Here is a 25,981-nt window from a genome sequence, read left to right as displayed (position 1 = left end):
ATGGCGGCGGCTCTGTCGGGCCTGGCTGTCCGGCTGTCGCGCTCGGCCGCCGCGCGCTCCTACGGGGTCTTCTGCAAGGGGCTGACGCGCACGCTGCTCATCTTCTTCGACCTGGCCTGGCGGCTGCGCATCAACTTCCCCTACCTCTACATCGTGGCCTCCATGATGCTCAACGTCCGCCTGCAGGTGGGTGCGCGCCCGCCGCCCCCGCCCCGCCCCGCGCGACCCTCCCCGCGCGCGGGCCCGCCCACCTCGCCCGGGGCGCGCCGGAGGCGGGGAGCTGCCGAGCCCGAGGCCGAGTGTTCGCCGAGCTCCGTGCGTTTCCCCGGCGGCCCCTCGGGAGGACCCCCCTCCCCCCACGGAGGTTATCGTTACGCCCGTTCTGCAAACCAGGCCGGGGGGCGGGGGGCGGCGGCTCGCCTTGGCTGAGCGCCTCCTGCGGGGGGCGCGCGGGTCCCGGACAGGCGAGGGGGTGCTGCCTGCACGGGCTGGAAAGGCCCTGGTCTCCTGAAGACGGGGCTCTGTCCAGAAAATGACAAATTGCGCTTCCGTGTGGTGGTGGTGGTGGTGTGGTTGACTTTCCTAGTTCCCAGACTTCACGAAGCTTCCAAGAAAATTGCCCTTGGACGTGAGGAAGGATGAATGAACGCTAGCTAATGTCCCTGGAGCTGTGTCTTGTGTATCCCGGCCCCCCCGGGACGCTCAGGGGTCGGAGGCCAGCAGCGCGTCAGGGGTGAAATCGAAGACACAAGCACACAGCACCCTGGAGGCCCCCTTTGTGAGAAAGGACTGACGTTTCTACATCCCTTGCATTAGAGATGCCTGTTTCTAGTGGCATGGGAAGTCCTCAGGCTGAGAATGACTCCTTTTCGAGTGTGTCTTGCAGGACCAAGCGCCAGCATCCTCTTGGATGCCAGGGACCTGTCTTGGAGTGCCTGCTGGGCGCCGGGCACAAGCTCTGGGATGGCAGGAGGGACAGGTCCCTGTCCCCTGGGAGTGCACCGTCTGAGGGATCTGTGTTGCTCCCTGGTGTGCAAAGTGAGGAAGCCTGAGCAGTAGGACCAGGCAGTGTTGGGACCCGGCGCATGTTGTTTTTCTCCCTTCTGGTTTGGTTGTATCAGAATGGGATTGTCCCTGTGCCTTGGACTTTCAGGTTTTGGGTGCCGGTCACGGGTGATGGCAGGCCACATAAAACTTAAAACCAGCTGTTGATCAAAATTGCGTCAAGGTGAAGGGAGATGAACCTGCCTCTCTGTTTCAAGGTCCAAATTGAGATGCTTTTATGTGAGCAAGGGCTTATGGCGTCCTTAAGTGGTAACAGACTAGATGAGTAGGAAACCCAAATACCTTTCCAGCAGGTGGTGTGAATGAGTGAGGTGTGGGATTGGGGTACCAGAAAGCCTGTGCTCTAGCCAGTGGCCACTAGCCTACTGTTGTTTGCCAGATGGAGTGATTTCCAGGAGAAATTGGAAATCCTGATTTTTAGATATCAAATTAACAAATTAAAAACCCCAAAACTTTGTGGACAAAACAAAACATGTCCACAGGCTATATCTAACCCCCCAGCTTCCACTTTGGAAACACTTGTTCTAGAGTTATATTAATAATTTGCAGCTTGGCCAGGCGTGGCCCAGCGGTTGAGCATCGACCTAGGATCCAGGAGATTGTGGTTTGATCCCTGGTCAGGGCACAGGCCCGGGTTCCCCGCTTGATCCCCAGTTGGGGGCGTGCAGGAGGCAGCCGATCAACGATGACTGTCATCATTGATGTTTAATCTCTCTCTCCCCCCTCCCTTCCTCTGTTTGAAATCAATAAAGATATATTTTTAAAATAATAATTTGCAGTCATTTATAAAATTACATGAATTGACTGTAAAAGAAAACTTAGTACATAATGTTGAAAATTAGTTTTACATCATAAAAAAAAAATCACTGTTCTCATATGCCCACTTATATTTATGACCCACTCCCCTAGTCCAGGCTAGGGAGGTGAGTCATAAGTCACTCACCTGCACGATTGCAGTAGCCTCCCATCTGTTTTCCACCAGGCAGAAGGCCATGTCATTCTTCATAGGAAAATAAAAACAACATTGCACATTATGTAGTTCTGAGCTCTGTTCATCTTCCTAGACTCTCACCCAGCTTGTTTCTCACATATTACTCTCTCTCCACACTTTCCTATCTACTGTCTGCATGCATCAAGCCCCTTCCTGCCCCAGGACATTTGCACATGCAGGTGTTTTTTTTTCCACCTTGAGTGCTCTTCCCTGGCTTTTTGAGGCTGATACAGTCTTCCTCCTCAGTTCTCATCTCAGAGAGGACCTTTGTGACCACCTTATCGATGTGATCTTGCACCTGCTCTCTCCGTTGCAAGAGTGCTTTCTCCATTGCAAGAGTGCTTTGGGCTTGTTTGTTTCATATGCAATAAGGAATAAAGGATTCCAAATCTCCCATTGTTTGTAGGGCAGTGAGATCATCTCTACAAAGGTTATTCAAATACACATTTTATAACTAGGAACCTACCCCGTAATGACTGAGTGTTAGTGCGTTTCGAAGGAGGGAAATGGGCTCCATAAAGGTGGTGTGGGCAGTCAGGAGAGCTAGGTGTACCAGTCAGTGGACTTGGGCCCACATAATAGTACAGCACAGCTTTAGTGAATTATGGGAGCCGAATGCTCTAGGAGTCGAACGTGGGCCTTTGTGGTCTGGTCAGGGGTCAGGGGTGAGTGGGGGTGGGGGCACAGACAAGGTGGTCACCAGGGACCTCGGGGAGGGGCTAAGAAATTGGAAATCCTTGATCTTGGGCTTAAGTGCAGCAGCAGCCATGTCACGTGGGTGGGAGTGGGGTGTCTCTTTTTCACTGTAATATTTACATCTGCCACTTTCAATTCCCCTGTAGGTTTAGAGTTTCTGCTCATTTGTGGAAAATCACTAATGTACCTGATTTGAGGGTGTAATTATTCTAGCCTCTAGCAAAGGGAAGTGGGACAGAAAGTAGAATCTGAGTAAAGGGGGTAGCCCCGGCTCACCGCCCTTTCACTCAGAGCCCTGCGCCCTCCTCTCCTCTGCAGAGGTGCCAGAATCTGTTCTGCAAGGAGTAAGGAATGAAGGACTCCATTTCCCACACATTGACTTAGAACCCCCAGATCATGTGTAGGGCGACAGCACATTTTAAGGAGGTTGATATTTCTCTTACGTGGAAGATGATTGAGAAAACAGATGCAAAGGGTTTTGTAAACTGGAAAGGGTTATCATTTTCAAGTACTGTGTGTAAGCTAGCTTTAATCTAGAGCCATTAGCATTCTACTTAATTTGCACAGAATCTGAACTACACGGCAGTATAAAAATGAATATCCCTAAACGTCATAAAAGCAAGGTAGAAAATTGTACTGAGAACCAATTGTAATTCACCAAGCCCACACCACCTCAGTCATGTGGCCTGTGGGAAGAACCAAATGTCTTAGCCCCAGCTCACCCAGGTTCTTATAGCTGTTTATTTATTTATATATTTTTAAAATATGTCTTTACTGATTTCAGAGAGAGGAAAGGAGAGAGAGAGAGAGATAGAAACATCAATGATGAGAGAGCCATTGATTGGCTGCCTCCAGCACGCCCCCTACTGGGGATCGGGCCCGCAACCCAGGCATGTGCTCTGACCAGGAATTGAACCCCGATCGCCTGGATCCTAGGTTGATGCTCAACCTCTGAGCCACGCCCGGCTGGGCCTTATAGCTGTTTAAAGAGAAGGAATCGCCATGGTGGTGTGGCTCTGTGGTTGAGTGTTGACCTATGAACCAGGAGATCACGGTTCGATTCCCAGTCAGGGCACATGCCCGGGTTGTGGGCTAGAACCCCAGTAGGGGGCTGCAGGAGGCAGCTGATCAATGACTCTCTCATCATTGATGTTTCGCTCTCTCTTCCTCTCTCTGAAATCAATAAAAAGAGAGAAGGAATGGAAAGGACAGTTGGAGAATAGAAGACGTGCAGTCGGTGGTAGTTGTCAAGCTGAGTCGTCCAGTATCCTTGTCTTCCTACGATGCCACCTTCAGCCACACTGCCCAGTGCTGACCAGGCCTGAGAAACCTTCCTTCAGCCCCCCCTCCTCATTCCAGCTGCTCTTTCGTAGTCTTTTTCTGAGTGACTTTCTAAATCTGTAGCTCCCTGTTTCAGCTTTCGCTTGAAAACTACACTCATTCATCATGATCAGGTAAAGGGTTAAGGACGGCAGGTAGGGTGGAGAAGCTGGCTGCCTACTAAATAGAGCGGTCATGGGGGGGCATCGATGAGATGGCATTTGAGCAAAATCGTGAAGGAGTTGCGGGCTTTAGCCTCAGGGATGTCTGGGTGAGAAGAGTATTTGCTTTGCACAGAGCAGACCCTACAGCTGGCGCAAGCCTCCTGCGTCCCGGACCGGTAGGAAGCTGGTCATTGAGAAAGAAGGTGGCAGGAACTTCAGGCTGAAGCTTAGGGGAAGCTCACATGGTGTCTTATAGGCACCGGAGAACTTTGGCTTCGACTCTGATGAAACCATCTTCCTTAGGTCTGAACAACTTCAAAAAATTAGTGAAAATCCCAAAACCCTAGTCCCCGGGTCAGTTGCAACTTGACTCATGTTTTTTGGTGTGTTTTTTTAAATTGATTTTAGAGGGGGGAGGGGGAGAGAGAGAGACATCGATTTGTTGTTCCACTTACTTATGCATTCAGTGGTAGCTTTCTATATGTGTCCTGACTGGAGATCGAACCCACAACCTTGGCTTGTCAAGATGACACTCTAACCAGCTGAACTACCTGGCCAGGGCCAGTTTTTGGTGGTGTTTTTTGTAATGTTTTTATTGATTTTAGCGAGAAAGGGAGAGGGAGAGAGAGAAACATCAGTGATGACAGAGAGTTGTTGGTCAGCTGCCTCCTGCATGACCCCCACTGGGGATCGAGCCCGCAATCCGGGCATGTGCCCTGATTGGGAATCAAACCATAATCTGGTTCATGGGCCGAGGCTCAACCGCTGAGCCATGCTGGCCAGGCAAGGCCAGTTTTTAAAGTACTTCAAATATAGGCACATATTAAAGTGTATGAGTTAGATATCTATGTACTCATGTTAAAAAATACCCACCATATGTAAAGAAAAGCAAGTTTAAAAACCATTTGTTAGTATTATCTCATTTAAAAAAAAAAATTCAAAAATATGCTTGTCGCCCTAGCTGGTTTGGCTCAGTGGCTAGAGTGTCAGCCAGTGGACTGGGCCCTAGGTTCGTTCCAGCCAAGGGCACGTGCCTCAGTTGTGGGTTCAATCCCTGACCCACGTTGGGGGCAGGAGTGCATACAGGAGGCAACCAATCAGTGTGCCCCTCTCACATAGATGTTTCTCCCCCCTTCTACTCTCTCTGAAAAACAATGGAGAAATATCCTCAGGTGAGTATTAAAAATAATATATGTGTGTGCTTGTCAATACCTGGGGGCAGGGAGCATTCCAGGACCAGGGAGCAGCCCTGACTCACAAGGGAGCCTGGGTGTTGCTTCTCAAATGATGTGTGGAGAGAGACCAATGTTTCTTCACCTCCATAGGCTGGGTAGCCTTGGAGACTGAGAAGTCTAAGGTCAAGGCGCTAGCACAGGCAGGGGCTCCTGCTGGCCCTCCTGGTCCTAGCTGGCACCTCCTTATTGTGTCCGTAGGTGTTGGGAGGGGCTAGGATCTCTGTGGGGTCTCTTCTATAAGAACACTAATTCCATTCATGGAGGCTCCCCCCTCATGACGTCAGCACCTCCCAAGGCCTTACCTCTGATACCATCTCTGGGTGTCAGGGTTTCAGCATATGAATTTTGGGGGGAACACAAACATTTAGACCACAGCTAAAAATGAATTGCTTTCCCATGCAAGAAAATGAAGGTGGACCCCAACCTTACACCATATATAAAAATTAACTCAAAATGGGTCAAAGGCTAAACTTAAGAACCCAAACTGTAGAACTCTTAGAGAGGAAAACACAGGGAAGTCATGCTATTGAATTTGGCCACAAAGAAAAATTAGACTTCATCAAAATTAAAAACTTTTGTGCATCAGAGGACACTACCAAGAAAGTGAAAAAGACAACTCATGCCCGCCCGGGCGTGGCTCAGCGGTTGAACATTGACCTAGGATCCAGGCGATCGGGGTTCGATTCCCGGTCAGGGCACATGCCCAGGTTGCGGGCTCCATCCCCAGTTGGGGGCGTGTAGGAGGCAGCCGATCAATGACTCTCTCATCATTGATGTTTCTACCTCTCTCTCTTCCTCTCCTTTCCTCTCTCTGAAATCATTAAAGATATATTTTAAAAACCCCCACAAAAACAAAATATTGAGCTTTTTAAAAAAACTCACAGAAGGGCAGGAAGTATTTGCAGATCATGTATCTGATAAGGACTCATGTCCAGGATAAAGAACTCTTACAACTCAACAACAATAAAACAACCCAATTCAAAAATTGGCAAAGGACTTGCAAAGACATTTGTCTAAAGAAGACATAAAAATGGCCAGTAAACCCACGAAAAGCTGTCCACTCCCACATCACCGTCCAGCGATCGTGTCTGTGCTCTGCTCTACAGAGCCCCTCAGCAGCATTTGTCACTCGTTCCCTGACACTCCCGATGCTGATGGTAGCTGCTGTTTATGGGGTTCCGATCAGGAAAGATGCTGGGTGCTTTTTCACACATTGAGGAAAGAGGGTTGCCCGGAGTCCCCCGCTGGGACCCAGCTGCCCGCAGATGTGTGAGCAGTGCACCTTCGGCACCCAGGTGACGGAAGGAGGAACCGGGAGGTGGCTCGTGAGAACTGCACAGCTGGCTGAGGGCAGGTGTGTTGGGGACGTGCTGACGGGCTGGAGAGGAGCAGAAACTCCGGACTGTTGCTGTTGCCTGTGGTCGTGATTCAGCTCACCGCGGAGAGGCAGAGCCCTTCCTACTCCCCTGGCCCGTGGTTTGAGAAATCAGTGTCGGCCACCCCCTCGGTCTGCTCCTGTAGTGAGCACAAGTGTGTTAAGGTGTTTAATGTTCCCATCTGAAAGCAGGAGGGGGCCAGGATGGTTTTGCGATGTGTTTGTGCAGAACCCCACTCCAAACCCATTGTCATCGAGCTGGCTGAGCAGCCCCTGCTCCTGTGGCCTGTCTCCTCCAGTCCCCTTTGGGAACAGCCTTGCCGGCTGGCTTTCAGAAGCATCGAGGCCAGGATATTTTTAGTATCCAGACCGTCAGGTTCCTGAGGCCATTAATAGCTCAGGTTAGGGAAGGGAAGGTGACAGCAGTCCAGGAGGGCAGCAGCTGCCTAATTGGGTCAGGCCTATTGTGCAGCAGGTCAGCTGCCTCTGGCCTGCAGGGATTTTGCTGGAAGGTGACTTCTCGTGGGCACTGAGGATCCTGGACACACCAGAGTCTTGTTTTCTGTGCACCTCCTCTGCTCTGGCCTCTGGGGTTCCATTCTTAACCTTTGCCATATTTTTGGGTGCGGGGGGTGGAACTAGTTCCGGAATCTACTCCCAGGCCTGCACTTTATTTTTCCTGAATCATACTGTCTTGAACTTCAAAATAGACTCCTCCCTTCACTCTGGTGGCTCGGGTTTGGTGGATAAGTTTGTGCCATGACTTATGCCGCGTATTATTTTGTAGACTTAGCGCGGGAATGGGAGGTGAGGACATAGCTGGGGCCAAGGACAGCCCATTGTGTGATTGTGTATACTTGCTGGGTACAACGTAACGCACCGATACATATGTCATACAGTGAGAATAAACTATAAAACATGCTTTACAAATGACACACTTAGAGACTGCGTGACAGTTGTTTCTGGCTTTCAGAATGCAGGTGGTGTGTAAGTCAGAGAGCAGAAGAGCTGGCTGGTGGGGGCCCAGAGCCGAATGTCTTTGCTGACCTGAAGTTTTTGTTAATAGAATTAAGTACATAGTTTATACCTGAATTTACTGAAGAACTAGAAGGTGTTCAGCAAAAAATTTATTCTGTCATTAAATACACGATTATTGATTTCATTAATGGTGCCTTATTTAGAATATTTTAACACAATTCTGGGGATGCGTCATCTTTCTGAACAGTACTAAGTCCTTATACAAGGACATAATAGAAGTGGTTAGAAACTAATTTTCCTGAGAGCCGGCCCATATTAAATGACCCGTTTTTCTTAATAATTTTTTAAAACCTCTATTAAAATGTATTACATGTATATTAGGGAATGCTTCCATTTCAGGAAAATGTTCATTTTTAGTACATTTCAAATTAATGAAATAAATGTAAGGTTTGACATAATATGGTTGGGAAGTTAGTTTGAGAGAGAGACTGTCAAGAGAAGTTAATTATATTTGACTTGGTAAACTCTGAAAGTATTGTTTTGAATTGTACTCAGAATTCACACTTGTAAGAATTGCACCTCTTGCCCTGGCCAGCGTGGCTCAGTCGGTTGAGCGTTGTCCCATGCACTGAGGGGTCCCCCCTTCAATTCCCAGGGCGCGTGCCCTGGCTTCAGGCTCAGTCCCCAGTAGGGGCCGTGCAGGAGGCAGCCAATTGATGGTTCTCTCTCATCGGTGTTTCTCTCTCCCTTCCTCTCTCTAAAATCAATGAAAACATATTAAAAAACAAAAGAAAAGAACTGCACCTCTTAGAAGTTCTCATCACAAGAAAGAACAGACAGACCTGTATCTGCCTGGTGCTGTGTGCTGACTTGCGGCAATTTTCTGCAGCGTATGCACGTACTGAAGGCTCACCTGAAGCCAGTAGGATGTCGTCTCATTTCTACCTCCGCTTAAAAAGCACTGCCCCTTGGTCTGTGTGCTGCTTTATGCTGTTCAGGTACACTTGTCAGTTGTCACAGCGTAATGGTCACACTGCCAGCAAACAGTTTTGAGCATGCCCCACAGGTATGTGTATAATTTATAAAGTATATATTTTGCTCTACCAAAACATGGTGTATATTACAAAGCATAGGAAGAGTTAAAAGGGAGCTGAGGTAGAAATGAACTAAGCAAAGCTGTTCTGACTTTTCTCCCATGGTCCTCGAGGTGGGGGCATGCAGGAGGCAGCCGATCAATGGTTCATCATTGATGTTTCTCTCTCCCTCTCCCTCCCTCTCTTTGAAATCAATAAAGATATATAAAAAAAAAAAAAAAAACACAAAAATCCCTACATTGCCTCTCCTCTTTGCTCTCATGGCCTTGCGTCTTCTTTTTCTGCACTGTTGGAATAGCCTCCTAGTTGGCCTGATGTGGTTCCTTTCCAGTCTAGCCCCTGCACCGCAGCCAGAGTAATTCATCTTAAGCACAGATCTAGCAGCACTTCCTGGCTGGGCATCCCTGTGCCTCTCCATCCCCTGCCACAGGCAGTCCAGGCTCCCGATGCCAGGGGCTGTGCCTCTTCATTGGCCCTTTTTACAACGTAGAGGATTGTAAAGCTAGAGGATTGTAAAGCGGTTCAGACAAGGTGCAGGGCCGATAAAATGAGATAACCCAAGGGTTTGCACTAAACTGCATACCCCGTCATCTTATTTTGGGCCCATTTCAAAGCCTTTCAGTTATTCCTGACGTCTTCCCTCATTTGGAGCACAGCAATGTGAAAGAAAGGTTGTTCTTGGTCACAGAGAAAAGCCAGTCTCATTAGGTTCAGTGTGTGCAGCCAGAGTGTTAACTGATGGGCCATCTCACGTTTACTCTCGGACAGCTGTCGAGGTCACAAACCTACTTCTCTCCAAACATTTCCCTGCAAAATCTCAGGCTGGGCTAATAAGCCTTTGCTATTGGCCGGTCTGAGAGTGAGGGGCTGAGCCCAAGAAGCTTTCTCCACCATGTTTTCACCTGCAGTGCCTATAAATTCAGCGAAGTCTTCCCTTACCCAGGCTCCAAACTCCGCTGAGGTTCCTGACCTGCCAGCAGGTGACCGTCCCGGCCACCTGGGGGGGATCCTGTACGCAGGGCCTCCAGGCTGGCTTTCCTGGGAGGGCTTGTTAGATTCTGGGCCTGTAGGTAAAGTTGGCTTTGATTCCTTGCGAGTGACTTGTCAAAGCTGAGTCACTGAGTCATTCCCAGACAGGGCACCTCAGGTAAGGCCTTGGTTGTGTCATGGAGTCGTTCAGCTCTCTTCTGGTCAAAGGGAAGGCAGAGTTTTGTCGAACCTTCACACGTTACTGCTGTGAAAAATACAAACCCAAGAATGTCTTCCTATGTTTACATATTTTAGGAAAAGGCATTAATAAAGTACTATTCTTTTTGTTGTGATCTTTAATAGGTGGGCTGTCACCCTGTTTTCTGTCAGAAGTAGGGCTCGGTACGAGAGACCGGAGAGAAGTCATCAAGTTTGTTAGGAAGTAGCTTGTGCGGCTCTCCCAACTCCCCTTCACTGTGACACTTCAGTGTGATTATCTGTTCCAGGTTCACATCGAGATCCACTGAAGACCTCCCACTGGCTGGCACAGGAGTGTCCTCGGCCTCCCCGCGTCAGAGAGCACAGCATGAGGGACGGAGGAGGGACTCTGGGCACCTGCCTCGCAAAAGCTCAGGGAGAGGACTCGGACGAGCGGCTGTGCTGCCTGCGAACACAGGAGAGCCCTTGCCCACCAGGTGCACCTTGCTGGGCACCTTCCTGGGCAAATAGGCCTACGGCTGATGTACATGGAAATTCACAGAATGAGACGTTATCATTGGAAATGAGAAGTGATCTGAGTGAGGCCGGCCTCCTGCTTCACGGTGGCACCAAAGTGCTTGCCTATTTGAAAGAATCAGTGAGAAGGAATTCCGCCCCCACCGTGGCTCAGAGTGAGACTGTGGGCCTGTTCTTTGCTCCTGCAGAAGAGGGTTTTGCTGGGCCGTCCCTTGGTGTCAAGGAGGCCTGGGCGAGGGACTGGGTGGGAGGCAGGCCCAGGGCCACCAAGGGCCACAGGGGACAGTGCCGCAGAGGAGAGCCCCGGGGGTCAGGACTGCCCTGCCGTCAGAAGCGGTCAGACATGGGAATCTCTGAGGATGAGCCGAGTGCTCTTGAGGGGAGAGGCTCTGAGCTGGAACCGTCTCGCCGGCACCCGGTCCTGCGCACCCCACTGCACGCGCAGCGCGGAGTGTTCCCGAGGGATGGGACAGCGCGAGCTCCCCCCGGCTCGGAGCCCCTGCTGCCAGGGCAAACAGCGGGGTGCAGGAAGATGCTTCCCCGTGGAAACAGTGCCTCACGTGACCTGCAGGCAACGCCGGGACCTCTGGCTGTGCAGGCTCCTGAGGTAGCGAAGCCATTACGCCACGGTTAATGATGGTACACGCCGAACAATAAAAATAGTGAGATTCATTTACAAGGTGTCTTAGAATGGTTTCTCTGCTCAGTCTGATGCAGGCGGTGCTGCTGGGAGGTTCCTGCTCCGGTTTCTGTGCCCAGACAGACTTCAGCGAGTGGGATGGAAACTCATGGAAAGCCGGTGACACAGAAGGAAACGTTTGAGCGTGTTTTAAATTGTGCTTGAAAGAGACATTTGTGACTGGGAGACCTTTTCCGGGAGAGCACGAACATGTCCTACGTAAATACCACATTAGCCGCAAAGCTTTCGCGTAAAGTCCTGTGTAAACCTTCAACAGCCATCGGGCTGCCTGGCCACCTTGCGGAACTGGGTGTCTGTAAACGCTGCCCCCCTGTTCTAGCCCGGGGCCTGCTGGGTTGATGGGAGCCCTGACCATTTCCGCACCTTGAGAATAACTTTGGTTGCAGCAAAATGTGATTCCTTTTCTCTCGGCCCTTTCCTCCACTTGTAATGCAATTTTTAACGGAGGCCCTGCGGTGGATGTTGCAATATTAACCTTACCTACAGAATAAACCTTTCTCAGACTGGCGACCCTGGCAGTGTTACCTGAAACAGAAGCAAGCGTGAGGCTCCGTCACAGAGGACCCTCAAGTGTTTCCCTTGTAGGAAGCGTCTAGTCTCCAGTCGAGGTCTCATGTACAGTAAGGTTTTCCTGAGATCGCTCCTTTTTTGTTGTTAATTGATAACTTTGATAAAGGTCACGTAAGAGTGTGAGTTTTTACGGAGTCCCCGAGTCAGACAGCCGTGTCCAGGATGATGAATTGCATATACAGTCTCCTGTGCTAGATTACCATGTCATGTGCTATTTTAGTGTTTTGGGAAAATGAAAAATAAAACCTGTTCTCTAGCAAAATAAATGTCTTATTTTATGTGTATAGTCTTGGTTCACCTTGTGTTTTCATTAATGCTGCCTTCCTAATACGTACAAGTCTTCCAGACCAGTGGGAGCAGTTTGCTGACCAGGAGACCAGACGCAGAGCTCAGAAAACACAACATAAAGCTGGGTTGGAATTTGACTCTCACCTTCCTCCTGGGGTGTAATGAAATTGTGGGTTGTGGGATCCTTCAGGGTGGTGCCCAGAGTCCCAAAGTAAAAGTCCTTGTGAGAAAACAATTGCCAGCCGGTCTAAAAGGACCCCATCTTGATTGAGCAATGAAAGCCCCGGCCACCCAGCTGGCGTGGTTCAGTGGTTGAGCGTCGACCTAGGATCCAGGAGATCGGGGTTCGATTCCCAGTCAGGGCACATGCCTGATTCCCAGTAAGGGGCGTGCAGGAGGCGACTGATATCTCTCCCTCTCCCTTCCTCTCTCTGAAATCAATAAAAACATACTAAAAAAAAGAGCCCTGGCCAGTGGAGTCACTGGTGGATTGTGACGTAAAGTGAGGACACATTTTAGTGTTTTAAAATGGGAGCTATTTTCTTGTCACGCCTTTCTCCCCTAACCCTACCTCCTCTTTTTCGGCTTCAAACTAAATTTGCTCCTTTGGGATAGAACTTTCCATGACTCATGAACTGTTTTATTTGCTTTGGTTTATAAATTGTAAGTATATAAATTTTCAACCAATTGCAAATTAAAAAACCAGGAATTTCCTATTTGGCCTTCAGTGCTAAATTTAATAAATTCGAAATTTTTTCACGTGGTTATATTAGAATAAGGTGTGTGTTTTCTAAAAGCAGTTTTGGGGAGAAGTTCACAGTAGCTTTCTGCACATTAATTCCTTAGTACATGTATACTTTGCTGAAACTTTTCGGTGCTGTGTCATGACCAGTTCCTGTCTAGATGGAAAGTTCTGGGATGGTGAGGAGGTGACTGACACAACTGCTACGTGACATTTTGTGACTTTCCATAGTAAAGCCTTTGGTAAACATGTTGCTTTTTGAGGCAGTTAGTACAGAAATAGGATATTTTGGATACATTGTTTCATGGTTGAATTATAAAAAGAATCACTCATTGGAAATATTTTAGTTTGTATCGTTTTGGCAGCTAAAACTAAGGGAAGCTTGTTAAAAAGTTCTTAAGTTGAGCCTGGCCAGTGTGCCTTATTGGTTGAGTGTCGACCCAGGAACCAGGAGATCGAGGTTCGATTCCCGGTCAGGGCACAGGCCCGGGTTTCAGGCTTGATCCCCAGCAGGGAGGGTGCAGGAGGCAGCCGATCAATGACTCTCTCATCATTGATGTTGCTCTCTCTCCCTCTCCCTTCCTCTCTCTGAAAGCAATAAAAACGTTTAAAAAATAAAAGTTCTTAACTTTATATGCATTTCCTTTTTTGCCTTTATGGGTTCTGCTCTTAAGGATTGAACAGCACAATCATTTTAAATTTAGAAGCAAAATCTTGGACTTAGTTTTACATTTGGAAATCATAATTTAACACTGGAATGAGTTTGAGGTCTTGAAGCAATTATGAGGTTACAAGCCTACAGAGGATAAAAAATTTAGAAACTCTTGCCTTTAAATAGATCATTCTTATGACTATTGATTCTATAAACAGGAGCAGGATTCTGCTCACTGCATCCGGGTGAGTGGCAGGCAGGGTTCATTGTCAAATTAACGTTCCCATTTCCTACTTCCCGGTGTAAGATCAAGGTTTGGCAATAGGTGGCTTTAAAAACGTTTCAGCGTTTGGAGTTTGCTAGAATCAGCTGCTTTTCCCCCCTTATGAGGGATTTTCTAACAAGAATATCAACCGGTTCCATGTAACTGTTGTACGCAGATGGTCCCTGGCTTAGGGCAATTCGCTGGACAGTGGCAGCAAATGCAGCCCTGGGTCACCCCTGCCATCGGGTAAACAGCCAGAGCTCTACAGCATAGTATTAAATGCATTTAAAAAAAAACAAAAAACACCATGTTTTTATTGATTTTAGAGAAGAAGGGGGAGGGATAGAAACAGATGAGATAGAAACACCCGCCTGCTGCCTCCTGCCCGCCCCCTGCTGGGCATGGGCCCGACCGACCGGGACGAAAACCAGTGACCTCTTGGTTCATGGATCGATGCTCAACCACTGAGCCACCCTGGCCAGGCTTAAGTGCATTTTGGCTTTCGGTATTTTTAGTTTATGAGGGGTTTATGGAGGTAACCCCGCAGTAGGTCCAGGAGCCTCTGTGTTTGGGTTGAGTATTTTCTGTACTCCTTACTCCATGTGTTTCCCGCATTGTCTAAAAAGGGTCCTGGAAGATCAGAATCAGCCACTTGGTTTTTTTTTTAACAACATCATTTAATACGTTGACTATTATACCAAAAAAAATGACTTTATTTTTCTGTCCGCTTCCTTCAGGGAGCAATGAGTCTGTCTTTGGACCACAAAACCGGTAAAATACTCGGGCTCAGCTTTCAGACCCGACCTTGATGATGTGTGAGTTCTGCCCTTCGCTCCTCGACGCAGATGCGAAACAGATGGTGGCTTTGGATTTAGTCTGTGGGGAGGAGGAAGGGGGATCCAGAGAAGGGCGTGAAGGCGCCTAGTTCCATCGCGAGTGAGAACCGCTCAGGCCAAGGGACCTGCCCGCCCAGGTGAGTGAGACACGGCGGGGCTTGCAGCTGGCAGAGGCCCCCTTTCTCAGGGCAGGGAAGGCCCTGCCTTTTTTTTTTTTTTTAATCCTCACTTGAGGATATGTTTTCCATAGATTTTTTAGAGAGAGTAGGAGGGAGGGAGGGGAAGAGAGAGAAGCATTGATGTGAGAGAGACACATTGGTTGCCTCCCACACCCCCCCCAACCGGGGCCAGGGATGAACTTGCCGCCCAGGTACATGCTCTTGACTGGGAATCGAACCTGAGGCCCTTTGTGCACAGGCTGATGCTCTAACCACTGGGCCCCCTGACCGGGGCACGCACTGCCTTTTTCATAGTTCCAGCACTTTGACGTGGCTATTGGCATGACCAAAGAAACCTGGTATTTTAAAATGGGTTCGTCAGTACAAATCTATGCAGGTCATGCTTAGTTGTGGAGCTAAGGGAGATACGTGTGCCGTGTTTTAAGTTGGCAGATGAGGTGACATGCATTGTGAGAAGGCAAAGTGTATTAAATGGCCTTTATTAGTCTGGGCAATTTTTAAATTAATCTGGGCAATTTTTTTAACATATCTTTATTGATTTCAGAGAGAGGAAAGGAGGGGAGAGAGAGAGAGAGAAACATTAATGATGAGAGAGTCATTGATCGGCTGCCCAGCCCGCAACCCGGGCATGTGCCCTGACCGGGAATCGAACCCCGATCTCCTGGATCCTAGGTCAATGCTCAACCACTGAGCCACGCCCGGGTGGGCTCTCTTTTTTTTGCTAATCTTCACCCAAGGATATTTTTCCATTGACTTTTTTAGAGGGACTGGGAGGAAGAGAGGGAGGGAGAGAGAGACAGAGACAGAGAAACAGAGAAACATCAGTGTAGAGAGACATATTGACTGGTTGCCTTCTGCACACGCCCTGCCTGGACCAGGGCTGGGGATCACACCTGCAACTCAGGCACATACATGCCCGTGACTGGGAATCGAGCCCGAGGCCCTCGGTGCATGGCCGGTGCTCTCACCACTCAGACTCCCTGGCCATGGGAATGTGGGCAAGTTTCAGTGGAACATCCTCATGTCCCTCTGAATGCGGGCAACTGAAGCCCCAGTGGATGGGACACTGCTGCCCGCATGGTGTATATTTAGTAACTTCAGTAATTCAGGGTAATTTTAATGTGGCTGCTTAATTTGGGGGGACTGGGTGAGATGCGAGGCCAGCCCCAGCCAGTCCGTGCATGCGAGGCTCGCTGTGGGCACAAGAGGGAGCCACATGCTCACTTAGGGAGTGTCTTGCTAGGGAAGGCCTTGTTGGGTTTTTTTTAGTTGTTTTGTTTATCCAAATTCTTAACCAAGTTCTTAATCTTAAGAATTAACATAAAAATGCCGGAATTAGTTCAGTGTGGTTTGTTAAGCTCAGTGAGTGTGATTTGTCAAATCTTAAAGAGGCTCACCTCTAACTCAATACCTATAGGTGCTTTAAAACAAGATGACTGTTGGAAAAAATAACTTAGTGGTTTTGGTTTTTATTTCGGAGAATGACTTTCAGTATGAGACCACCTTTTCACACTGTATCAACAAGAATGGTGGTTTCGGTTTTTGTGGGGACACACACAGCCTCCCCAGGCAGCCGAGCCCCGAGGGTTCCCTGCAGAAGGGTCTGGGTCAGTCCTGATTCAGCTCAGGCCTTGGGGACCCAACCTGAGCCTGCACCAGGTGTGAGTGCTTCTTGGAGACCCTTAACGGGACATTTTCCACACGAACAAGTCAGTGTTTCACTCCAGAGATCACAGCTTGAGATTTCTTTGGTGGCTCGTTGTGAAATGTACTTAAAACACTGGAATCTTAAAATATTGGAAATTGGCCCGGCCGGGCGTGGCTCAGCGGTTGAGCGTCGACCTAGGATCCAGGCGATCGGGGTTCGATTCCCGGTCAGGGCACGTGCCCGGGTTGCGGGCTAGGCAGCCGGTCACTGACTCTCTCATCATTGATGTTTCTATCTCTCTCTCCCTCTCCTTTCCTCTCACTGAAATCAATAAAGATATATTAAAAAAAATAATAATTAAAAAAAAAAATTTGGAAATTGCCCAGCTGACATGGCTCAGCAGTTGAGTATCGACCTAGGATCCAGGAGATCTAGGTTCAATTCCTGGTCAGGGCACATGCCCTGGTTGCGGGTTCGATCCCTAGTGCAAGGCGTGCAGGAGGCAGCCGATCAATGACTCATTGATGTTTCTCTCTCTCTCTCTCCATCTCCCTCTCTCTGAAATCAATAAAGATATATTAAATATAGATATACATACTGGAAACTGCCATTGTTCTGTAATGTTCATGAATTATTGCTCTTTCCGGTACATTTTTGCAAAAGATCTAGCAGGGGATTTTTTTTTAATGATAACTTGTGATAATAGGGTATGTATAAATAGCTCACAGGCTATTTAATTTCTTGGAAATGTTCTGAGTACCACTTAGGACTTATTAAAATAAAGCAGTCTGTTAGGATAAACTGCAGGCTTCCTCTCTGTTAGTGTTTCCGTCTTAGTCTCTTGGGGACCAGTCACTAGGCTGTCTGTCGCTCCATCTCTCCTGCCTGACGTGGAAGGTCCAAAGCTCCTCAGACACCTTTCGCAAGATCACAATACCTGGCGTGAGTTCCTTATAATACTCGTATCTTTAGGTGATAAAATTCATATATTTATGCACATGGTTACCCCATATTTACTGTTCTCTTCAGATGTTTGTTTATTTTTATTCATTTTAGAGGGAGAGGGAGAGAGAGAGAAAACACCAGTGGGAGAGAAACATGGATCGACTGCCTCCTGCACGCCCCCTACTGGGGAACGAGCCCACAACCTGGGCACTTTGGCACATGGGGCAACGCTCAACCAACTGAGCCACACCAGCCAGGGCTCTTTCGACGTTTTACAATGAGGACGTTCCATTAAAAGAGACACTAACAATAATGTCCTAACTCCTAAGGATGTTTCAATTGCCGTCAGACAGTTGACCATTTTGACAGCTAAGAGGTGCCATTCCTGGAGCTCCCCCGTCTTTCCGGGTGACAGTGACTCTGCTGGATGAATGCTCTTCATTTTCAGAACAATCCTGAAAAACAGCGGTGCCCATTTTAGTGCTGAGGACACGGGGGTGAGGTCCCGTAGCTAGGAACTGGCGGGGGACCAAGACCTGTTCTTCCTGCCATGTGGTTTTTTTCCCTTGTTACTTCCTTTCAGGATAGTCATTCAGTATCCAGCAAACATTTATTGGGCGCCTACTGCATACGAAACATCCTAGCAGGTGCTGGAGACAGACCAGTCAATACAAGTAGGCCTCTTGCCCTTGCAGAGCCCAGCGATCGAGCCCGGTTCCTCATTAAGTACCAGTGAAAGCATCGAGGTACCCGGAGCAGGAATTCGGCAGTGAAGATGCCTTTGCTGTTATAAATGATGTGCTGATACTTGATGCTTGACTTTCCGATGGTGAACATGAGGAGTGCCAATTTTGCACACCTGGAACTAATATTGTGTCACTTGTCATTGAAATATAAAAACTTACTAAAAAAAGGAAAATAGGCCTGGCCAGCATGGCTCATGGGTTAGAGCATCAGCCCAAACAGCAAAGGGTCACAGGTTCGCTTCCTGGTCAAGGACACGGACCTGAGTTGCAGGTTCGATCCCTGGCCCCCATCGGGGCGAGTGCGGGAGGCAACCAATCAATGTGACTCTCTCACGTCGATGTTTCTCTCTCTCCTCACTCTCTGTCTTCCTTCCACTCTCTCCAAAAAGCCATGGAAGAAAAATCCTTGGGTTAGGATTAAAAAAAAAAAAAAATTTAAAAAGATAATAAAAAGAAAAATAGTTGCTGATAGAATAAAATGTAATATATTAAATTTTTTCTTAAAGTAAAAAGACAATGAGAAATGTTACATCAGAGAAAGTTTTTGTCTAGAGAGGACGATCCTGCTAACTGTTTGGTACCGATGAGGCCTTCAAGGACCCGAGGCACACCCTCCAGGTCACGTGTGAGCCGGCACTAACCTCGGGCTGTGTCGGCCACTCCAGCCTCAGACAGCTTTCCACCCACGGTCCGAGACTTAGAAAAAGAATGAATGATTCTAAACTGAATCATTCAATGATGATTGAAAATGAATGATTCAATGAATGATGAACTCTCCGACACAGTAGCTGCTAACCTCACATGACTCTGTACACTTTAATTGAAATTCTGTAAATGAAATTTACGGTGTAGCTCCTCGCTCACACTAGGCACCTTTCAGTGCTCAGTAACCGAGCAGCTCGTGGCTGCTGAGCCGGACAGCGAGGTCCGGAGCGTTTCCACCACCGAGAAAGGCCTGCTGGGCAGCCTGTTACACTTGCAACAATGTTGCCTCCTCAGGAACTGCGCGTCTTTACTGTATCAAGAGTTCACGGTATTTTTACTTTAAACCTCTCCCCTCCGCCAGTATAAGACAAAACACCATTCTCTTGAAGTGGGGGGAAGATCACGAGTTCCCGCATGACTCTCTGTAAGCCTCGCTGGACAAAAAGGGATTGTCTCGGCCTCGCTTTCGGTCTTGTTCACGAGTGTATCCGTCGGGGTCCTCCGGAGAAACAGAACCAATAGGATCTGCGAGATAAATGAGGACATTTGCTGTGGGAATTGGCTGATGCCGCTGCCAGGGGGAGATACGTCAGGACACGCCGTCCACGAGCCGAGAGCGGGCAGGCTGCTGGCGCGACGCTCCAGGACCACAAGCAGGTGCGTCGACGCCCGAGGGCGGGAGGAGACGGGTGTCCCAGCTCCAGGAGAGGACTTGCCTCCGCCTGCCTTTGTGTCCGAGTCAGGCCCTCCGTGGTTTGGATGATCCCCACCCATTTTGTTTTGGGCAAACCTTTGCTAAGTCTGCCGATTGAAACGCTCACCTCTTCCATCTCGCCCTCACAGACGCACCCAGAAATAGTGTTTTACCAGCTCTCTGGGCCTCCCTTAGCCCGGCCAAGTTGACACATAAAATTAACCATTACGATGAGGCATCCCACAGCCCCCTGAAAGATGGGAAGGCTTCTCACAGTGCCAGGCCTTCCATAGAGAGAGGCGGCCTCTCATTGTCTTTAGTTTATGTGATTTTGTATGTTTTAAAATATATTTTATTTTTATGTTTTATTTACTTATTTTTTAAAAATATTTTTAAGCCCGGCCGGTGTGGCCCAGCGGTTGAGCATCGACCTATGAACCAGGAGGTCACGGTTAGATTCCGGGTCAGGGCACATGCCCGGGTTGTGGGCTCGATCCCCAGTAGGGGGCGTGAGGAGGCAGCCGACCTATGTTTTTTCTCTCACTGATGTTTCTCTCCCTCTCCCTTTTTCTCTAAAAATCAATAAAAACATATTAATATATATATATATATTTTAAATGCAGAGCCCTTCAACTCTCTGAAATGCTAAGCATTTCATTGTCCAATGGCGATTGGCTTTAGTCTTTTAATCTCGCACCTTTTGGAAAACTCCATCTTCTGTCCGGCTGTCGACCATGCCAGTGGTTTCAGGAGGGGAGAGCAGGCTCCCGCTCAGCCCTCTCCAGGGGAAATGCACACTCAGCTTTAAAGCTTGACCTTGGCTCATTGGACTTGAGATGATTCATGAGAACATCCTGTGCTGCCCCCCTGTAGAGCCGCCTGGGGACTCAGACCACGAGAGAGGACGGCCCGAGGAATGGAGGCAGGTCTCGAAAGGGGCTGTCCGCCCCCCCCCCCCCGCCCCCAGATCTGCGGGCTCACCAGGGAACCCTTGAGATCTTCCAGCTGGAGGCCGGACTTGGCTTCCCCTGGTCGCCTCCAAAAATAGGATTTGGAGCCTGTCCCCCCGTGACATAATCATCTCGCAGTCACAGGCAGGAAGTGAATGTCTTCCTGCCAGGCTGTCCCCGCGAGGTGGGCCAGGAAGGACATTTCTCCTCAGTCCTGTTTCACAATAGAATGTCAGGGCCCTGATTTGAAGATTCCTTTCTTCAGCCTGAAAGCGCGGCGTGCTCTTCAAAACCAGGCGGCCGGAGAGTCGGACCGGCGAGGCTGGGTGATGCTTCGTGAAGGAAGCTAGCCCATAGCCCTGGCAGATGTGGGCGCCGGCGCCCACCCCCTGCCTCCGCCCGGCCTCCCTGGGCTCAGAGAAGTGGTGAGGTTGTGTCATTAGGGAAACACCCTCGTGTCCCTCCAACCATCAGGTCAGACAACAGGATTTGGCTCCAGGGCCCGACCTGCGATTACGATCGGTCCCACGCACAGCAGACCGAAGCAGGCAGGCCGCGGCTTGAAACGCCCCGTAGTTTTGGTTTTCCAGGATCTGCGGTGAGAATGGCTTCTGTGTGCCAGGCTCTAGGGGTAAACAGGTGAGCGAGGCAGGAGTCAGTCTTGAGAATCCACAGGTTGGGGAAAGTGACCCCCAACCAGTCATTAACCCGAGACTGGGGACACATCCCCACGGTGTGGGAAGTGGCTCCCAGGCACTTGCTCACTGCACGTCCAGCTCCGAGTGCGAGGCTTCTCTCCCGGGAGCCCCCTCTCAGGCCCAGCTCACCCGCTCCCAACCTTAGCTGGGCCCCCGCGGTGCCGGCCAGGCCTCACCTGGAGCCCTGGTTCGAGAGGTCCGCGTTTGAGATCCAGTGGTCCCGGGACTGGGGGAGCACAATTTCACCTGCCTCCCCTCGGCAGAGACCTGAGGACCCCTTAGCCCTCTGTCCCTCCAACTCGTAAGATCGAAACCCCCAGCCTCATGTGCAATCCGCCCCTCGGCCTCTGCCCTGTAAGAGCAGACGGAATAAAAGCCTGGCCCTGCCTGTGCCCGACCAGCACCCTCACTGCATGTCCCAGGCCAAGCCCTCCCCTCTGCGACCGTGACCAGCTCCCGCCACAGCCCTTAGCACTTCCCGGGGGCCTTCCCTCTGCCCTTTCCTCGAGAAAGACCTTATCGCCGTGACCCAATTGTTTAAAACAAACAAAATGAGAGAACTGAGAACTAGAAATTAGAATCAGATTTTGCTCTGCGGCCTGAAGTAATTTGTTATAAGTTCTAATGTAAGCAAAACCCCAGCTACTTAAGATGACAAATGGGGGGGAAAAACCACGTTTACTGGGTTTGCTGTTAAGTGGGTGTATTGCTACCAGATTGGACAGCAAACGATTAGGGTCCCTTAGAGCGAAAATGAACGTGCCCGCGTTGGCCATCTGTGTGTCCTCTTTGGAAAACGGTTCCTCTTACCTTTTTTATTTATTTTTTAAATCCTCACCTGAGAATATTCTTTCCATTGCTGTTCAGAGAGTGGAAGGGAGACAGAGAAACAATGATGGGGGGGGAGAAACGTTGACGAGAGAGACACTCGCCCCAACCAGGGCCTGGGATCGAGCCTGCAACTGAGATACGTGCCCTCGGCCAGAATGGAACCCGGGACCCTTCTTTCCTCCGGCTCATGCTCTAACCACCGAGCCAAACCAGCCAGGGCCCTCTTCCCATTTTTTAATCAAATTTTTTGTTTGTTTTCTATTGTTTGAGTTCCACATATTTTTTAGATATTCACCCCCTTATCAAGATATGTGACTTGCAAATATTTCCCCCCATTGGGCAGGTTGCCTTTTCTTTGTTTGTGGTTTCCTTTGCCGCGCAGAAGCTTATTAGTTCGATGTGGTCCCACTTGCTGATTTTTGCTCCTGTGGCCGCTGATTTTTGTGCCCGGCATCAGCTTTTCACCCTTGAACCCAGAGCCAACTGAGCCATGAGCTGGTCTGTCTGTCCTTCCGCCCGGAGGGTCATCACGTCTGAAAGGATCGCCGCAGGCTCTGGTTTCTTACACGGGGACTTGTCCGGGGCCTGTTATTTGCTTAGAGGTTATTTTTAGGCCGCTGGACCAGTTTCGAGGTAAATCTTTTGGGTACTTAGGCAGCATTATTTTTTAAAAACTGATCATGGACTGTTTTCAACTGAAAGTTCCAAGGCAGAAACATTTCCATTTTAAGGCGCTTGTTTCTCTGGCAGTTTTAAAGACTAATCCAAAAGATTAGCAAAAATAGCTGCTTGTTAAATAGATTCAATCTGGAAAAGGCAGGCGCTACTTCTGTTCGTGAGCCTCTCTGGCGCGAGAGGCGAGCGGAGGAATAACCGGGGGTGGCCGCGGACGTCTTACGGGAAACAGTTCTTGTTTTCCTGTCTCTTCTCTTGTCCTGTCTTTTCTTCTTGAACCAGAGGAAAAGAAACATTTCCATGATAAGCAGCATGTGCCTGACCCAAAAATGCATCCCCCTCAAAATAATGTTAAAGAAATGGCCTGCTGACCTCTTCGGGGTGAACCCTGTATATATGCCTGTTGGTTTAGCTCAGTGGGTTCGACCCGTTTCGGTGTTGAAGGTCATGGATGACTCATAAACGGGCCCGGAGAGGGCCTACTGTGTTTATTTGGACAGCAGCTTTGAAGCCTCCTGGGAGACCCCCAAACCCCTTAAAACGGAGCTTGTGTTCGCGGCCAGGTGATCGGTGTTCATGCTTTCTGCCCGCTGCAGTTTAAGTGCCTCCAGGTCTTTGAATTGCCCGGCTCCCTTGGCATCAAGAGCTCCCCTTGAATCCGTTCTCCGTGTGGCCCCCCTGTCACCGTCTCCATTTGCCATTTCAGTGAAACTACAAGAGGCTGGAAGAGATTCCCTTAGACTGAGCTTTACTGCCTGAGAGAGTTATTTGGGGCACGAGGCACGCGCTCGGTTCTGCTTTGGGAGAACCGAGGGGCAAGCGCATGCTTTCCTCAAGCAGGCTCCTATTTTGCCCACAAAGCATCTTTTCAGTTGATTGCAACACACAGATTCATCTGCTTACCCAGCGGTCGTCCCTTACCTTATTGTTTTCATTTATTTTAATTGATGGGAAATTTCCATAACGTAAATTAACTATTTTAAAGTAAATAATTCGCTCCTGGCCGGCCGAGGCTCAGCGGCTGAGCTTCGGCCTAGGATCCAGGAGGTCGTGGTTCGATTCCCGGTCAGGGCACATGCCCGGGGGCAGTGGGTTCTGTCTCCAGTCCGGATGCTTATCAGAAGCAACCAATCGATATTTCTCTCTCACATCAATGTTTCTTTCTCTCCCTCAAAAAAAAAAAAAAAAAAAAATCAACAAAGACACGTTAAAAAAAAAAAAGACTTCATTCTTTTTTGTGGCTGAATAATATTCCATTGCATGGCCACATGCCAGTTGGTGGCTCCGTTCATCCACTGGTGCACATTTGGGCAGCTCTGGCCAGCCCGGTCGGCCCCGGGCCGGGCTGCGATGGCAGACGGCCCGAACGCCTCCCCCACCCTGCAGTCTTGTCTTTTCTAGCTGCCAGAACAGTTGTCCTACATGCAATTCAGTGAATGAAAACGCCCTTCCCCGAAGTTCCTAGATCTGGAATTTGTAAATTATTACTCTTCGGGGACTTTTATTGGCCTAGGACTCTTTTTTATGTCTGACATTTGGAAGGCTTTGTGCTCTTTTTTTTAACGTCAGAAAATTATACAAGGTCATTGCCTCTTTGGTTGATTCCCTAGTATTTTGTTCTAAACCATGCAAACTATTTGTTTTCTTTGGAGCTTTCTCCGACTTCAGTTGCGTAAACTGTATCGGAGGCTCTCAAGCTGGACTGGTCATAAGAAACCCTGGACGTACTTTTGAGGACAGATGGCCGGGTCCTGTCCCCAGGCAGCCTGGTCCTGCAAGGCTGGGTGGGCCCGGGAAGCCGCATGTCCTCCTGCACCCACGCGGCCCTCAGGCCCCGCTTTCTGCATCAGTGGCACGCGCAGGGTCTGCGTCAGCCAATGCGAACCCGTCGGAACGAAGGATGGGACTTTTATAAGCGGGACGCGTTAAGAGATAACGTTTGAAATACATTCGTTCAAGTCCCGAAGAATCCGTCACCATAAAGTACATGCTAAATGAAAATGGAAGAAACAGTTCAACGTTTTTGATGGAAGTAGGTTTCGTTAATCCAGGGAACCTTTCTATCTGCCCCCAGATAATTTTTTAATTGAAAAAGTGATTATGGATTCACCCTGGCGGGCGGCTCAGGCAGATGGGGCGTCGGCCCCCTCACACCAAAAAGTTTCCGTGTTTGAGTCCCGGTCGGGGCGCATACCTAGGTTGCGGGTTTGATCCCTGGTTGGGACAGGTAAAGAAGGCAACCAATGGATGTTTCCCTCTCTCTCCCCCTTCCTCTCTCTCTCTCAAAATAAAAAATAAAAAAAAACATATCCTCAGGTGAGGATTTAAAAAAAAAATTAAAAAAAATAGATTCATAAGAAGTTACCAAAAATGCACAGGGAGGTCCCCTGGGCCTTTCATCCAGTTTTTATATGTATTTAATGTATATGTATTATATATGTAATATATATATAGTACTATAGCGATGCAAGATGTTACCACTTATTATTTATTATATATAATATATATAATATATAAAAGTAATATTTTTTACAATAACCAGGAAATTGGCAGAATCCACAGAGCTGATTCTGATTTTACCGGCTTCGCTTGCTTGTGTGTGTGTGTAGCTCTGTAGACGCCGGAACGGTCATCACCGCAGGGCTGCCTTGTGCTACCTGGTGACGTCACCTACGCTTCTCCCGCCCCGTTCCTAACGCTGGCAGCCACCAGCCCTGTGCTGTTTGCTGTCTTCATACAGTATGTCACTTTTTTATTTTCTTAAAGAAAGATTGTATTTTTATTTATTTTTTAACGCCCACCCGAGGATATTTTTTCCCATTGCTTTTCAGAGAGAGTGGAAGAGAGAGAGAGACACTGATGTGAGAGAGACACATCGACTGGGGCGGGGGACGGAGCCTGCAACCGAGGCACGTGCACTAGGCCGGAATCGAACCCGGGACCCTTCGGCCCACAGGCGGACGCTCTAACCACGGAGCCAGACCGGCCAAGGCAGTAGGTCGCTTTCTGAGATTGGCTTTTTTCATTCAGCATCATTCGGAGTCGCTGTGTTGCAGTAACACTTTATTCCTTTACTGATACATAGTTTCCCACGGCATAGATATACCACAGCTTGTTTAACCATTTATTTGGTCGGGGACATTTTCGTTGGTTCCAGATGGAGCTGCTGCAAGTAAAGCTGCTGTGAACATTCAGGCGCAGGTTTTTGTATGGACGTCGATTTTCGTTTCTCTGG

At 48.9% G+C, this 25,981-nt stretch overlaps 1 protein-coding gene across 2 annotated transcripts in view; it reads left to right on the top strand.

Moving 5' to 3' along the window:
- SMIM10L3 (small integral membrane protein 10 like 3) overlaps positions 1–25,981 on the top strand; it is a gene marked incomplete at its 5' end in the record, with an annotated part of 85,943 nt that continues 59,962 nt past the window's right edge. The window contains 2 exons of one of the 2 annotated variants that reach the window (XM_081136170.1): positions 1–186; positions 10,394–12,176. In XM_081136170.1, the coding sequence (XP_080992296.1) occupies positions 1–186; positions 10,394–10,414 (207 nt within the window). In that variant the 3' untranslated portion in view covers positions 10,415–12,176. Of the gene's footprint in view, positions 187–10,393; positions 12,177–25,981 lie in introns of those variants that run through there. The other variant, XM_081136169.1, reaches the window with a different exon arrangement.

The sequence above is a fragment of the Miniopterus schreibersii genome (genome assembly GCF_964146895.1).
Source record: "Miniopterus schreibersii genome assembly, chromosome: 4".
Lineage (NCBI taxonomy): Eukaryota > Metazoa > Chordata > Mammalia > Chiroptera > Miniopteridae > Miniopterus > Miniopterus schreibersii.
Note: the sequence above shows the minus strand (reverse complement) of the source record. Positions and strands in the feature narration are given on the sequence as shown.